The 12694-nt window shown below is 35.5% G+C and overlaps 1 protein-coding gene across 4 annotated transcripts in view; it reads left to right on the forward strand.

Annotated features, from left to right (window-relative positions):
• The window catches only part of AP3B1 (adaptor related protein complex 3 subunit beta 1), a 143879-nt gene extending 131624 nt beyond the window's left edge, over nt 1–12255 (forward strand). For all 4 annotated transcript variants that reach the window (XM_085322106.1, XM_085322107.1, XM_085322105.1 and 1 more), the window contains exon 27: nt 11500–12255. In XM_085322106.1, the coding sequence (XP_085178232.1) occupies nt 11500–11653 (154 nt within the window). In that variant the 3' untranslated portion in view covers nt 11654–12255. The remainder of the gene's footprint in view (nt 1–11499) is intronic.
• The last annotated feature ends 439 nt before the right edge of the window (nt 12256–12694 follow it).

Below are 12694 nucleotides of genomic sequence, written 5' to 3' on the forward strand. Positions count from 1 at the left end.
TTTTTTTTTTTTTTTTTACTTCGACATTTTCTTCTTCTTTCTATTTATGTGTCGGGAAAAATAATTGTAGTCAGCCAAGAAAGTCATTGGCACTATCTAATTGCAGAAGTTTCTTGTAGATCATTTCACCCAAAGGTTGTGATATAGAATATCACTTGAATCAGTATGACTGTTGGTTAATGACAGCTTTTGTTATAGTTGACTCAAAATATCTAATCCCATGGATATGGATGGCTTCTCACTTTTGACAGCAACAAACAGGAAAAATGCCATGAGTGGAAAACTGAGTAGAAACAGATAACAACAGCAAGACATTATTGCAGGCTGTTAATGTGGTCATAAAATCAGTAAAGGAAAACCTCTTCTCTAGCATCTGTTACAACTGTTCCAGAGTATGAATGAGCCCCAAAATTCTGAATACTCAAATAAGAGTAAATTACCTCTTCTGAAAGTGAAAGAGCTACTCTTAGAAATTTTGCTGACAGAGATGACTGTCTGGAATGGTGAGAATCATGTAGCTTATACAGGACTAATAACCTGATATTTCTCTCCTTTGGATTTGGTCTTTTTTGCATTGCTGGGCATTTGTATTGCATTGCATTAAAATTAACCCAGCTGGATTTTCCTATGCATTTGATACGGTCAATGATAAAATTCTGTTTCATCATAAAAACATGATACAGCTAGTGCAATTGCACTGAAAAGATTGTCACTATTGACACCTGCTCCTCTGTGAAAGAGTCCTCATTTGTTGCCTCCCTGTGGGATCTATACAGCCTGTATTTTCAACATCAATTCAAAGACTAGGTGAGAGTGTCAATCAAGAATAGACTAAARTGTCTGCAGTATACAGGTATTCTGCATCTTTACTCTACACATCACATGAGACTTAGYGTGTAAGGATGGATTGTTTCGTGACAGTCTCAAAAAGGCTACCTAAAATGAAAGCTCAGTTCCTAACTCAGCCACAGGTTGTATGATTGTAGTCAAGTTTCTTGTGTGATCTTAGTTTCTTTGCCCTTATAACAAAGGAGGTTTTCMATAAAAGAGTTTATGACTAATTGTATTTTAATTGAAGAGGTAGTTGCTGTTTTGTGCACTCCTTTACAGACACTGGTTGAAGGCATGTTCTGTGGTAGGGCTGAAGTGTTCAGCAAGCTCTGCAGCATCCTGGAGCATTTCAGGTGTTTGTCTAAATATTTTGGTTCAAAATTGAATATATTCAGTCTGCCATAGCAGTTATAGTTTGCATTTTTAACATCCATTGTGCAAGAATGTGTTTTATAATAACTTAAATGGCCTAGTGAAAATGCCCAGTGGTAATGRGCATTTAAAAAAAATACCTTCACTTGCTGTGCCATAAGTAATTGGAGTTTGTAGATACTATGTAGTTGTGGTTGCACCTACTTTTTACTGAGAACAGGAATGGAAGCGTTAGCTAATTGATGTTGAGATTAACCTGTTTGTCTTTTGAGTAGTGCTGTATTGTTGTTAAAATTGGTCCTAGATCTAGATAAATGAATATTTGAGGACCTTCTCAAATCTCTAAAACAAACGAATGAATGTATATTTTATATTTATATAAATATATTGCATGCTTATATAAATGTATATACGTTATATAATGATATATATTGAGTGTAGAACATGTCAGATAATACAACTAATCCTATTTTAGATTCTGTTTTCTCTTACTCTATTTCTCTTATTCTGTTTTACTCATTTTAAGTGATACATGCAAAAATTTTGAACTCAGGCAATAAATACAAGAACTCAAATGTGCATCTTTACATTCACACATTTGCAGAATAAATTAACTGTACTGTTTTACTCCCCTTAAGTCTAGTTACCTGCCCCTAAAATGAGTTTACACAGGCTATTAGATCTCTGGGCTTTGTAAAGCTACATATGCTGCACTCTCTTTATTCTTCATAAGATTTAACTATTTTGTATATCTTTCTCCTGTTCCTGTTATTAAGGAGAAACATTATTTTAGTTTTAAAGACTATATTCRAAAATGTGGAATGCATTTAAAGAGAATTTTGGGGAGCAGGAAATATCATTTCTCTTTAAAAAAAAATGCAGTAAAAACTGCAAATTCTTAAAATATTTCACAAGAGTGACTCTAGTTATTGATGCAGAAGTTTTAAAACATGGATAGCTCTTTCTGTATTCTCATTACTGTTGTTTGTTAAAAATGTTTTAAGAGATGAAGGGTGGAAGTGGATTAAGGAGCAACTGGATGTTGCCCATGYGACTTTAGGAAGACTCGTATAAGGCCTCAGTTTTGTCTTGTGATTCAGACTACATCTATGGCCCCCATTCGAATATCAAAAAACAAAGAGGTTGAAAGCAAAGTATTCAGGCAAAGTGTGTATTCCCATAGGAATTTAGTCAGTATTAAGAACCTTGTTTAGGGACCAAGAAGTACTTTTCGATTGAATGTATGTCTGATGTTTGCTGTTGAAAGGTGGTGGTGGGATTCTAGAAAGATTTTTTCCTTTTACATGACAAGAGGATAGGTAATTGAGGATATTTAATCCCTCAAAGTTTCCTCTTTAACAGACCATTGTCTCAGCCCCCTTCTCCTTCTGGACAATGACATTCATTGCTTCAAACATAAAAAGTTAAATTCTAGGCTGTTCTGTTCTATTTCAAAATATGATGGGATGAAGATAGTGCTCAACTCAAATTTTCAGTAATTTGTTCATCAGCCTCAGCCTTATTTATTCAGTGACTTTCTTCATGCTAACTTTACTATTGAGATGAATATTCTAAAAGTTCCTCAGGCTTTTTCATACCTTATTCCTTTTCAGCTCCATAACATCCCACTAGGATAGATAATCTTCATTTTGTTCACTTTGAATATAGCTGAAGAAAACAGAGGTGATGGAATGAAAAGACTAGTTACAGACTTTTACTTAATGTTGCAAAGACTTGAATGGTAAATGAGGATATCATGATCCTCTCATCAGTGTCAAAATACTGTCTACTGTTGCTTAAGGCCCTCTGCATAAAGAAAAGGCATCTCAAGGTAAATTGGCTTAGAAAGAAATTCATGGAGAATGCAGACAGAAAACACTTCCTTCTGCTACCTTCAAGATGTTGCGAAAGTATCTTTAATGTGTTGGCAATAGCATATAGCAGAAAAGTCCATTCAGAGCTGAGATTGTGAACCAGATTTGATTCTTGACTCTTTCACTTTGTTTATGTTTGTGTGATTGCATTGATATCAGAATATATCAGTGCGTAATGGAATGGTGAATCAGGCCTCCTTGAACTCCCAGTCTCTTTGCCTTTTGCTCCCTGAAACGTTTCACGAGCAGTATACGTTGTACTGTAGCGTATTAGTTCCCCCAGTCACCGGTGTTCTGCAAAATGGTGCAATCTAAGCACCTTTTACACAGCTTTCACTGCCCAGACAGTGAGATGAAAGTCTGAACACAACAGAGTGGTTGTGAAGAAGAGATTTTACTTAGGCTCAACTAGYTTACTAATCTTTTGAACTGGTCCATCGCTGTCCTTATATTTTAGAAGGAATCCATAATTAGTAATAGGAAATAGCTGGGTGAGAAATAAACAGTCACTATGGTGTCATCTGCAGATCTCTATTCTGCAGTTCATCAGGATGCCTTTAAACATTGGCCAGCACACTAAGAGACACATGACAGCATTCATTTAAATCCTCTAATTTGAGATAGTAAAACTTGCAATTTAAACAACATACAACGGAATGATTTCAAGTTTTGGAGAAAATCAAACCTGTTTCTCTGTTTTTCAAAACTGAAGCCTTAATCTGCTTCCGGACTGCTATTTTGCCTTTTGAAATAGTGAGTTTAGTATTTTTCTTCTTTGCCACCGTTAAAGTGGTTGTTCTAATAGCCACCTCTTCTGTCTAGAGCTCAACAAAAACTTAAACTTGTGGAAAGAGGTTTCTAATCTCTTAGCATGTTGGCAAAATAAACACCTGAGTGAGCAGCAAACAAGCTAGCTTTTAAACAAGAAAAGCAAAATGGCACTTCTCATTACTGGGGCATGTCTAACTAGCTCAAGCACAGTGCTGCATACAGGTGCTGGGCTTCTTCTGGGACCAGTGTTTTTAGTGGCACTTGACTATACCGTGTAGTTACAGCAGTTCAGAGCCTGCGCTGTGCAGTGCGTAGTCTTTTGGGCTACCCATAACCTATATGATTCTGTGGATAAGCAAGTGTTTCACAAGATGTAAAATATTTTCCACTTCTGGAGCTGCTGTTACATTTTTGCTCAGTCAAAAACATACTGTGGTAATCATGTAATAGGAGACAGTTATAACATTGCAACAAACGAGCACTGAAATCCTGAAGAACATAAAAGCAACTAGGTCCAGTATAGAAACTTGCATAAAATGCAATGTTTGTGTTTTGTTTTAACCCCCCGACACACACACACACACACACACACACACACCCTACGCACAGAAATTCAAGCATCAACACTTGTTGTTCGGCTGCTTTTGCAACTGCAGTTGCATTTTGCTCCCTGTGCATCAGCCTGACACTCTGGTTGCGTTCACCCCTCTTTATCATTTTGCAACCTGCCATGCCCCACGTCTGGTGTATTGGCAGAGTGATCCTCAAAGGAAAGAAGGTTTTGTTTACAGACGATTTTGATTATCAGAGAATGGTGTGCTTAGTAATCAGTTTTCCTCCCTATATCTTTTTAATCCAGCAACACTTAATTTGAGGTGAAAAGGTGTGTGATTCTGCAAATATATATGAATGGAAGATCATTTGAAAGAGTCCACCTGGAAAACTTCTCTGTGCATTTCACCTTCCAATTTATACTAAACTTGGGAAATTCTCAGGTAGAAAGTYGGTTATTGGGTCCCATCTGCTTACTGTAACTAACAACTAAAGCTACTTCCAGCACGTCAGAAAGGAGAGGATATCACCTGTTTATTGAGGACAAGCCAGTGTAGAAATTGATAACAAGTATGAATTGTTTATTACATTGGAATCTAATAAATGATTTTATTAGTTAACAAGTCCTRTAAATCCAGGGATACTTCCTTAAAGATTTGTTCTGCACTGCATGCCTGCAAAAATGTTTTCTAAGGTGCTTACTAAGCAMCTGGCCTGAGAGCTGAAACGAAGGGACCTCCCCCTTTGGCAGTGGCTGCCCTGATGTAGTTCCGTGGACTGTTCGGCTTCCATGGTTTCTTAGCTRTGGGGCCCAGTCGTCTTTTTCCAGGGAGCTGCAATGGGTAGCCAACTTGCTTTTCCTTCCTAATTTCTCTAGTAGGAATTAATTGGAAAGCTAAATACCCTAGGCAAAACAATTTTTTTATTAGCCTTTATCTGTACGAGACTGAATTCTAAATGGAATAGTTTATCCCTCTGCACAGGCACTTCAACCTTTGCCTTTCCAACACTAGAAGATATAAACTCTTAGCACTCTCTTGGTTTATGATAAAAATAATTTTGGATAACATGTTCAAGCTGTTAATGACTCAGCTAGGCTAACCATTTGCTTTTGTTTTRTCAATCAGTACTAAGAGTCTTTCTGGTTAATCATTATTCTTAGGTAAATATTTGTATTCTTTATTCGTATGTAAAAAGAAAACTACTTTTTAAAAAAATATGAATGTACTCATTCAGTAGTGTGTATGTGTGTCTAATATATATATCTATCTATATACACACACACACACACACACACACACACACACACACACACAAATGAATAAATAAATAAAATTTCTTAACCAAATCCTAGTGTTCCAGTAATTAAGATTTTTCTCATTGCTAATGGCTGGCCACTGTAGGTTCTAGTACATGTTTCATGTATAATTAGCATATGAAAGTTTTGATTAACTGGTATAAAATCAAGAGCATGGCTTTCTGTAACAACATTTTAAGGCATTTGAACATTTTGAATATGTATTAAAGGAGTTTGTATGTAGATTATACAGTTTAAARATAATACTAAGTTCACATTTAATTTTTTAAAGGTGCATGAGAGTGAGGTATTTGGGATACGAGGTTAATCAAAATAGATTGTTCTAGCTGAGCTTGTTTGCTGTCCACTAGGGGACAGCACTGCTTTTGTATCTGAATGCTTTAAAGTGAAAAATACTTGGAGCATTTTATTTGAAAAACAAACAGGAATCTTCTGATTCAGTTGTTTAAAGAGTAAATGTTTAACATTTAAGAAACTAACCAAACAGAAGAACATCCTTGATCTGAAAGACCTCTGAGCAAACTTTGTATCATAATATATTTCTGTAAGGGGAATTATTTTCCTGGAATTAAAATAAGTTTTTTTTCACATGAAAAAATATAACTTCTTCTAAATGTGAATGCATGTAATTCTAAAAACGGTTGTCATATTAGATTCTTGATCAGGAAAAAGAATGAATAGAATAGAGGAGAAAAAAATAGATCCAATGTTAAAATTACAGTTTTCTAGGTGAGGAGCAAATATTTTGGTTCAAGTTCTTAGCTGATTGAAGTTTTGGGAAGGAGATATAAATACCTGTGGGTAAAAAGGATGAAGTTTAATGAACCAAAAGTAAATGCTTGGAAAGATTTTTTTTTTTTTTTAAGCCCATGCAGCACCTTTCTGAACAAGTTGACTAGTCCTGTGAATGGGACAATAAGTTCTGAGGACTCATTTGCATTTCCACATTTTTATTAATGATACAGTGCAAATGGTCACTGGCAAACAAAGATAAACTCAAAAAATATTTTGGCAAAAAACCTCAAAACAATAAAAATGGAGGGCAGATTTGAGTGTAATTTATTTTCATACAGTTTTAATTAAACCCYCAAATAGTCAATATTGAAAGTAAGTTAATTATGGTAATGAGTTAGGCATGTTGAACATTAAAAAAATAAAAAAGTTAAAATATCATGAAATGTTCTAGGAAAGAAAGAAAACACAATATCCAATTATTTGAATACCATTTTCAATGTAAATCTTAATCAAATTTTATGATTAGTAAACAATGTTAATTAAGTTTTTTCCTGAGAAGTAAAAATCACCAGCTTAAGAAAAAAAATCTTTGAGTATGTTATTGCTTTTGTTTTAGTGTTAGACTTACTGTATCCCCATATACTAATATAGAATAATGGTATTCCAAATACTACTACTTCATATTCTAAGGCTTATACAGAGAAATGACACAAGTAGTTAGTAATTTAGCCTATTTTGAGATAAAGTGTTTGTTATAAAGTCAAACCTGTACATAGATAGAATTTATCAGAGTAAGTTAGATATCCAGAGTACTGAAAACAAATGTTTTTTGTTGCCCAGCTGATACACTGGAATGTACTTCGTAATTGTTTGTTCTTATATTTTCAAATTGGAGACTGATTCAGGGGGGAGGGGGTTCCTTAACATATATTCATTGCATAACTTGGATTACACATTTGTCAACTTTGGACTAATTATTTTTCTACAGCTAGGGCAGGGCTTTGCATCTTGTAGATCGTCTTTCTTACTAATAGGATTCTGTCTGCCTCAGCAGGCAGTAATTGAAGGCTTTGTATACAAGAGCTTTTTTTAAAAAAAATAAAAATAAAAGTTTTAGCTTCTGTGGGCCATTGTAACTGTTTCTGGTAAGAAAGAAGAAAATTAGAAAATTSAATTTAAAGTAGAAAAATTGGAGATGAGAAAGAGTGTCCAACAGGAAGGATCGTGCTTTACTGCTGTTGAATTATGTGTAACAAACTCTGCTTTGCTGTGAATAAATGTCCTGATAGCGAGGGTTCAGTTGTAAATTTACTTTTTCAAATGTTGAATTTTCAAGACCAGATTTTTAGAGTGACTGTTCTGTTATTCTTTATTACCTGGACTAGAATTTTCCAAATCTGAAATACCTCTACTGTATATTGGAGCTATCATCTGTCTACAAATAAAGGAAAAATAACTCTTAAGCCTTAGAGTAGTCACTATTACAAAGCCAGCATTTGGGATATGCTATYGTATTGCAGGTTCTGATGCTCCAGTTTTTCCTTTTGTTAGGAATTTGAACAGCTATAACTCAAATATTTATATGACAAGTATTAACAAATGTTATTTTTACAAAAATGACCAAGAATATCTACCTGGTTTTTAGCTGTTGAAAGACTGGAAAACTTTCTGAAAATATATCATACTTCCTTGTTGTTGATTCAGAAATTAGTGCACATTTTCTTACCTACTGGATAGATACTATGTTTAATGCACGCTCTCTTCCTCTTTTGTTCCATGTCCCTTTCCAACAGAATAATTAATATTTTTAAAGAGAAAGAATACTTGGAAAAACTCAGAATATACAAATATTTCACATTTTTTGTATTTTGATTTAATCTTATAATTTTTATAAATGGGGAAAATATTAACAGCTGTAGACCTTTGAATATTTTTAATAATATGAAAGCAGTTTTACAGGTAACATTATCTGAAAGAAAACTAGCAAATAACAGCTGTGTAGCTAAAACAGACACCTTGAAATTATTAGTAAATGGTTTTGTTTTCTGAATGATATTCTCATTTACCATTTCTCATTTTATCATAATTTTCACATTCCCTTTGTGGCAACAGAATGGTAATAAATAACATGGTAATAAATAACATCTTATGTTTAAAAGTTCTTCAGAGGACAAAGCCTGTATTTTGGAGCTACAAAACAACCAATTTATAAGTTAGATTTTAACATACTGCAGAGTAGTTTCTAAAGCTTATTTGAGTCAGAATATGAAGTCTGATYTTTAGTAAATTTTTTCAAGTTTTTAGTATTCAAATTCTTATCTTTAAGACAGTATCAGCTTTCAGGAGAAGTAAAAAGAGTTACTGACCTCTCGGGGGGGGGAGGGAAAAAAGGTGTTCCACAGCTTCTCACAAAGCATAAATATATAGTGATTAATTTTTGCTGCTGACAGACCTGAATGGCTTTCTGATCTTAATACTTAATTGAACACAACCCACATTTTGTAAAATCCAGTTTGGCTTATGGTAGTATAAACATATGCAACACAATAACAATTGCTTCATCTAAAGACCAGGTCTTACTCAAATCATTCAATGGGGTTTTTAAAACATCTAATCATCAGCAACCCAAAGTCATTTGCTTCATCCTTTAATAACTGTATTTCCAGAAACTGTACAAACATGTTTGTGTTATAGCTCTTTTTGGAAACTAAATATCTTGTCTATTTTAGGGAACAAATTTTGGGTTCCAGAGTTCAAAATCAGTGGTAATCACATTGTTCTTCTATACATCTTTTTTAAGTGGCGTAATAATTAATCTYATTCTGTTACAATCTTTTTTTTCTCACAAAGTAATTCCAGATTGGTGGCCGCTAAAATAAATCCATCACCCGAAGTTATGTATGCACTCTAACACTTGTGTAAAATTATCTGCATATCAGACCTTTGCATCGTGCAAAACCCACACAAATTTACTTATTGATTTCAAGCATTTTATTCCGAGTAATCTGGATGCCCCATCTGATTTTGTAAATACCCATGTAAAAATATCAGAGCAAAACTGATCTCTGATGCGTCAGGCTGCCTTGACTCTATCAGAAGACTGACTTTGTATCGCTTTCCGTTTTTAATAGAGGAGGGTGTAATCCAGCCTTGAGGCCGGGAAACCCAGCAGGAGTGCCAGCTCCCAACCTGTTTATGTGCGTTCTCAGACATAATCTGCTTCTCTGTTGTACCAAGACACAACTGTTAAGTAAATAAAGTGACTAATAAGACTATTGTTTATATAATTATCCCTGTCAAAATCAGCGAGAGAAATGGTGATCTCTCACACTGCAGTGCAAGTAGACAAAATCCTTGGTGTAACTGGCCAAGTAGCTATTTTTCATAGCAGCAATGTTGGTTTAGAATCTCCTATCAAAAGGAGAGGTCTCTGAATGTATCTATAATCTGGACAAAAGAAATAGATTGACCTGTGATGGGTGACATTAGAGAAGTGCCCCATGTTTCCTTAATTAGTATAATGTGTTATGAGATTTTGATATGCTTAGTTTAAAACGAAAAAAGACAAGAAATTACTTCTCGTTTAAAGAGAACCTGCTTCCTGCTGAAGTGGCTAATATTTTAATTAAATCTGGAGTGAAGTTTTTTGAGTATCTCCTGATAAACTCCCTCCTTTATGTTGATGGTAATTAAAGAGATCCCCGCGGGCCGGGCCGGCGCTTTGCGAGGCCCCTGCTAATTGTCAGACATGAGGCGCTGACCAGTTGGTTTGCTCTTGAATAGCCGGCAGCGTGCTGTCAGCCCTGCGGTTTTATTTTTATGTATTGTGAGCTGTTGTCAGGGCTAACTGGGTCCTATTGTGGCTGAAGATGTCGCGCAAATTGAGGCAGATGGCTCGGATTCAGACACGTGTCCTTCAGCCCGAGGAGAGGAGATCGGCCCTGCCAGGCAGGGTCAGCCTGGGGCGCAGACCTGCGCCGCACTTGTTAGCGTTCTCCAAAGCCCATGTGCAGCAACTTTGTGGTTGTCACGTAACAGCAAAAAAAATATAAATAAATGAAATAAAAAGGGAAAAGGGAAAAAAAAAAAGGCAAAAAAGCAAGCATGGTGCGAGCCTTGTGTTGCATGGGAGCAGCCGAGGCTGTTGCCATCCTCTTCCTTCCTGTCTCTGGGGCCTGGCTGTGCATGCAGAATGAATTAACAGGATTGACAGAAGTTCATTGTGCCTAAAATGGCTTTTCAGTCAATTGTAGGGCTTAAAAGGCTAGTTTTGCTTTTAATTCCATGTAATTAGTGGATTCTCCATGTCTTGGAATTTAGTAATGGTGCATTAGTCCTAACTTTTGCTTATCTGGGGAGGTTTCTGTTTGTTTTGTAGGGCTTTCTAATATTTGATCATAAAATATTTAGAAACATTTAGTCATAAAATTATGGTTATTGTTCTGGACATAAATTCACAGACAGAATGACTTGGTGTCTTTAGAAGACTGAGCTGTTACCATCATTTCATTTTTTTCATGTTGGACATCTATAAGTTTGAATACTTTAAAGTTGCATTAATTCATGAGATGGCAGGAAGATGCACTTTCTGAAGGTATGATAATTTGGCTTTTTAGAAGCTGTTTAATACATTTGGCACGATTGCATTTTTGGGGGGGGTATCAGATAATGAATATTATTCTTGGAATTCACTATACAACTGAATTTAAGTTGTCAATGTGCACTGAAGTAATTTTTGAGTGTTATAGATGAATTGAAGAATCAGAATTTAAATAATAACTCTGTTTAAATTAATTTTATTGTTCAAATTAAATACCCGGTTTTGCATTATACCTTTTTGTCCTTAGATACTGAAATATTTGCACAATGCTGAACAAATTCTTTCTGAAGAATTGTTGGGTTTTTTATGCTATATCCCCTGAAATGGGTTAGTGAAATTGGAGGCATTTTCTTATATCTGAGCTCTTTTAACTTTTGCAGAAGGAAGTATCAGTAGTCTTTAACATTATGATCCTCAGTGTTTTTTTTTTTCCCTTCCCCCTCCAGGTTTGCAGCTAAGACTGTGCACAGTGGGTCACTGATGCTAGTCACAGTGGAGCTGAAGGAGAGCTCTACAGCACAGCTCATCATAAACACCGAGAAAACTGTGATTGGTTCTGTTCTGCTGCGGGAGCTGAAGCCTGTCCTGTCCCAGGGGTAACCTGCTTACATCTGGACTTCAGAATCTGGCACACAACAAAAGTGCCTGGCATCCACTATTGCTGCCTTTCATTTATAATAATAGCCCTTCCATCTGGCAGTGGGGGAAGAATACACTCTTGACATTCTTGTCTTCTGCTTTAGAATGCTAGTGTGTATCTATCATGTATGCAACTCCTCTTCTTTTTCTCTGCTTGCTAACCAAAGAACATATATTTTACTGTCAGTTATCTGCACTCTTTAATTTATTTCCCATTTGTTTTATCCTGGTACTTCCCCCTCTTCTCCCTTCCCCCACTCCCTTTCTTCCCCTTCATTTTTCCCTGTTGTAGTGGACAAATACCAGATAATAAAAGTTCAAGGGAAACCACACTGCCGGTAAAGTGAGTTAAAATGGCAGAGAGATCCAGCAATATCTACAACGAGGTGYGCAGTTCAGAGAGCTTTTGTTGTATAAATGTAAAAATACATTAGGTACAGCAAAATGGTGTTTGCTTTCTGAAAATGCTTGTAAGCCTGAACTCATCTATTAAGAATGTTGTTCCCACTTACTGTCCTATTCTCAAATATTTCTGTTAAGATGCCAATAAAATAGTGCTATTAGCGGGAGCTCTTTCTCTCTTTTTTGGTGAACAACTGATGATGATGATCACTAGTAATACGATAACTGATCTATTTAAAGTAAGGACTAATAAGGTGGGATGCCACATATGCATAAGCGAATTGTTCTTTTGAAAGTAGCCAGTGTTTGTCTCCAGTTTTAATTTTATGATATGCAGTTATGGTTTTGTTAGTAAATTAACAAAACCRCTTTCGCCTCTTTTCAGAATAGCCCATTCATAAAACAGTGATGGAAGAGAGTATTGTGGCAGACTGTTACCTAGCTCAGTAAATTATTCAAACCTTTACTTCATATTTCTACTATAAACTAGGGTTAAATTTTCATCTACCTGTGCATAAACCAGGACTTTTGAAGCAAAGAGAAATTCACAGCCATATATACTGACATAGCTCTAAGATCTATAGCTGTACAACCTCAGCT

Source organism: Rhea americana, unplaced genomic scaffold (assembly GCF_003343005.1).
Source record: "Rhea americana isolate MKP2758 unplaced genomic scaffold, rheAme1 scaffold_74, whole genome shotgun sequence".
Classification (NCBI taxonomy): Eukaryota; Metazoa; Chordata; class Aves; order Rheiformes; family Rheidae; genus Rhea; species Rhea americana.